Below are 3,531 nucleotides of genomic sequence, written 5' to 3' on the forward strand. Positions count from 1 at the left end.
TGCATTTTGAACCCAGATTCAATTGACGCAAATGTGTGTGCACTGTGCGATGATGTCATACACATTGTTTTGCATCACCGCTTTGATGCAAAATGAAGCGATGAAGGGGTGACGTCATGAAATGGTGACTATAAAAAGCCGGACACTGTCAGACACTTGCTGTACACATACATGCTGTATTGTTGAGGCAGATACTGTTTACCACTGTCTCCTAGTCAAAGGCCCAAACGGAACCTAGGTATTGAGTCAGGAAGTAAACATGCTAACATCTGGAAGTAACATGCTAACGTCTGGAACGATAACGTCCGCTGCCGGACTCATCTCCCTCCTGGACGAGGACGACCCCCAGCTCCAGGAGTTCTCCCTGCGGAAGCTCAACTCCATCGTCAACGACTTCTGGCCCGAGATCTCCGGCTCCGTGGACAAGATCGAGGCCCTCTACGAGGACCAGTCCTTCCAGAGGCGGGACCTGGCCGCCCTGGTAGCCTCCAAGGTCTTCTACCACCTCGACTCCTTGGAGAACGCCCTGAGCTATGCCCTGGGTGCCGGGAAGTACTTCAACGTTGCCGACGGCTCCGAGTACGCGGAGACCATCATCTCCAAGTGCGTGGACCACTACACCCGGCTGCGGGTGGAGAACGACGACCTGCCCGAGAGCGAGCAGAAGCCCATCGACCCACGCCTGGAGGCCATCGTCAACAAGATGCTGGAGGGCTGCCAGGACAGGCCGGCCATCGGCATCGCCCTGGAGACCCGGCGCCTGGACTTGTTCCGGGAGACCGTCGAGCGGTCACACGACCGTGCCGGCCTCCTGGCATACAGCTTGAAGGTGTGCACATCCGCCATCTACAACAAGAGGTTCCGCAGCCGGGTGTTGCGCGTTCTGGTGGAACTCTACGAGACCCTGGAGAGGCCCGACCTCATCAGCGTCTGCCAGTGTCTGATCTTCCTGCACGAGCCGCAGAAGGTCGCCGCTGTCCTGGAGAAGCTGGCGAGGGGGGAGGAGGAGGACGTGCTGACGGCGTACCAGATCTGCTTCGACCTGTACGAGAGCGCCAGCCAGCAGTTCCTCTCCGTGGTCATCCAGAACCTCCAGGCCTCCGCCGCGGCCGCCATGCCCCACAGCCCCCCTGCCAACACTGGCGCCGTCGTGCCTGCCACGCCCGCCGGCGGCAGAGACGGCGACGCGATGGAAACGACAGACGCTAAGGCAGGGAGCTCTGTCGGCAAGTCGGCGGAGACGAAAGACAAACTCGAGGAGCAGACAGTCACCAAGATGGTCCGAATCCTTGGCGGGGAGACGGCCATCGAGCTGCACCTGCACTTCCTCATCCGGAACAACAACACAGACCTGATGATCCTCAAGAGGACGAAGGATGCCGTGCGGAACTCGGTGTGCCACACAGCCACGGTCATCGCCAACGCCTACATGCACTGCGGCACGACCAGCGACCAGTTCCTCCGCGAGAACCTGGAGTGGCTGGCCCGCGCCACCAACTGGGCCAAGTTCACGGCCACGGCCAGCCTGGGCGTCATCCACCGGGGCCACGAGAGGGAGGCGCTGCAGCTCATGGCCACTTACCTTCCCAAGGACGCCTCCTCCTCCTCTGCTGGCTCCGCCTACCAGGAGGGCGGCGGACTGTACGCGCTAGGCCTGATCCACGCCAACCACGGCGGACCAATGGTGGACTACCTAATGGGCCAGCTGAAGGGCGCCAGCAGCGAGGTGGTGCGTCACGGTGCGGCACTGGGCCTGGGCCTGGCGGCACTGGGCACGGCACGCCAGGACGCCTACGACCTCCTGAAGGCCACGCTGGACCAGGACGATGCGGTGGCGGGCGAGGCGTGTGGCCTGGCACTGGGCCTGGTGATGCTGGGCTCGCGCTCGCCGCAGGCCGTGCAGGACATGGTGGGCTACGCGCGGGACACGCGCCATGAGAAGATTCTGCGTGGCCTGGCGGTGGGCGTCGCCCTGGTCATGTACGGCTGCGCCGAGGAGGCGGACGACCTCGTCGGGACGCTGTGCCGCGACAAGGACCCCGTGCTACGGCGCGCGGGCATGTACGCGCTGGGCATGGCCTACTGCGGCTCCGGGAACAACCGGGCCATCCGACGGCTGCTGCACGTGGCGGTGAGCGACGTGAGCGACGACGTGCGGCGTGCCGCCATCGAGTCGATGGGCTTCATCATGTTCCGCACGCCGGAGCAGTGCCACAGCGTGGCTGCGCTGCTCGCCGAGAGCTACAACCCGCACGTCCGCTGCGGCGCGGCCATGGCCCTGGGCGTCTGCTGTGCCGGCACGGGCAACAAGGAGGCCATGGCCCTGCTGGAGCCCATGACCAACGACCCAGTCAACTACGTCCGCCAGGGCGCTCTCATTGCCTCGGCACTAGTCATGATCCAGCAGACGGACGCCACCTGCCCCAAGGTGGGCCAATTCCGCACGCTGTACGCCAAGGTGATCAACGACAAGCACGACGACGTCATGGCCAAGTTCGGCGCTATCCTAGCGCAGGGCATTCTGGACGCAGGCGGGCGCAACGTGACCATCTCGCTGCAGACACGCACGGGCCACACCCACATGCCCACCGTGGTGGGCCTGCTGGTCTTCACGCAGTTCTGGTTCTGGTTCCCGCTGGCCCACTTCCTGTCGCTGGCCTTCACGCCCACGGCCGTCGTCGGCCTCAACAAGGACCTGAAGATGCCCAAGGTGAAGTTCTGCTCCAACTGCAAGCCCTCCACCTTTTGCTACCCGCCCGCCCTGAAGGTGGCCAAGGAGAAGGAGAGGGAGAAGGTGTCCACGGCCGTGCTCTCCATCACGGCCAAGGCCAAGAAGAAGGAGCGCGAGAAGAAAGAGAGGGAGGAGGACAAGATGGAGGTGGAGCCTGCCGCGCATGCGCAGGACACCAAAAAGGAGAAGATGGAAGCGGAGAAGGAGAAGAAGAGAGAGCCGCCGGCGGAGCCCGGCCTCCATCTCCTGGAGAACCCAGCCCGGGTGATGCCGGCGCAGCTCCGAGTGCTCAGCATGCCAGAGAGCTGCCGCTACCGGCCCTATAAGCCGCTGTCGGCCGGCGGCATCATCATCCTGAAGGACAACCAGCAGGAGGCGGAGGAGGAAGAGCTAGTGGAGCCGGTCTCCTCCCATGGCCCCGGCGTGGAGGAGGAGGAGGGCCAGGAGCCCGAGCCCCCGGAGCCCTTCGACTACGTCGAGGAGTAGAGCGACAAGGTGGAGCTAATGATCGCTGAAGACCTCTGTGTATATACCAGCGCCATTTAGATGAGAGTTGCGTCATTGAGGGGGCAGAGAATGAACGCTCAAGCGCTAGTCAAGCAGAGCTTGAGTGTGACAAGTGATTGTTTCAAATACATTGTTTTCATCAAGAGCGGCGCAAAAATAAACGTCAATATAATGATATCCTTTGCGAATCAGAAAGCAAGGTATAAGGTATCCAAAAATAACCTGTGACATGTCTTCTTTCATTTGTCTACATCGATAATTTTTTTTACAAAGGTCACGGTCATTAAAAAATT

The 3,531-nt window shown here is 61.6% G+C and overlaps 1 protein-coding gene across 1 annotated transcript; it reads left to right on the plus strand.

Annotated features, from left to right (window-relative positions):
• Positions 1 to 280: 280 nt before the first annotated feature.
• On the plus strand, positions 281 to 3,217 carry LOC308328795 (26S proteasome non-ATPase regulatory subunit 1-like; the record flags this gene model as incomplete). The annotated part of the gene is made up of 1 exon (XM_080782905.1): positions 281 to 3,217. The coding sequence occupies one exon, from the start codon at positions 281 to 283 to the stop codon at positions 3,215 to 3,217; it is 2,937 nt and encodes a 978-aa protein (XP_080639031.1).
• Positions 3,218 to 3,531: the final 314 nt, after the last annotated feature.

The sequence above is a fragment of the Protomyctophum bolini genome, assembly GCF_963924005.1.
Source record: "Protomyctophum bolini genome assembly, chromosome: 14".
NCBI lineage: Eukaryota > Metazoa > Chordata > Actinopteri > Myctophiformes > Myctophidae > Protomyctophum > Protomyctophum bolini.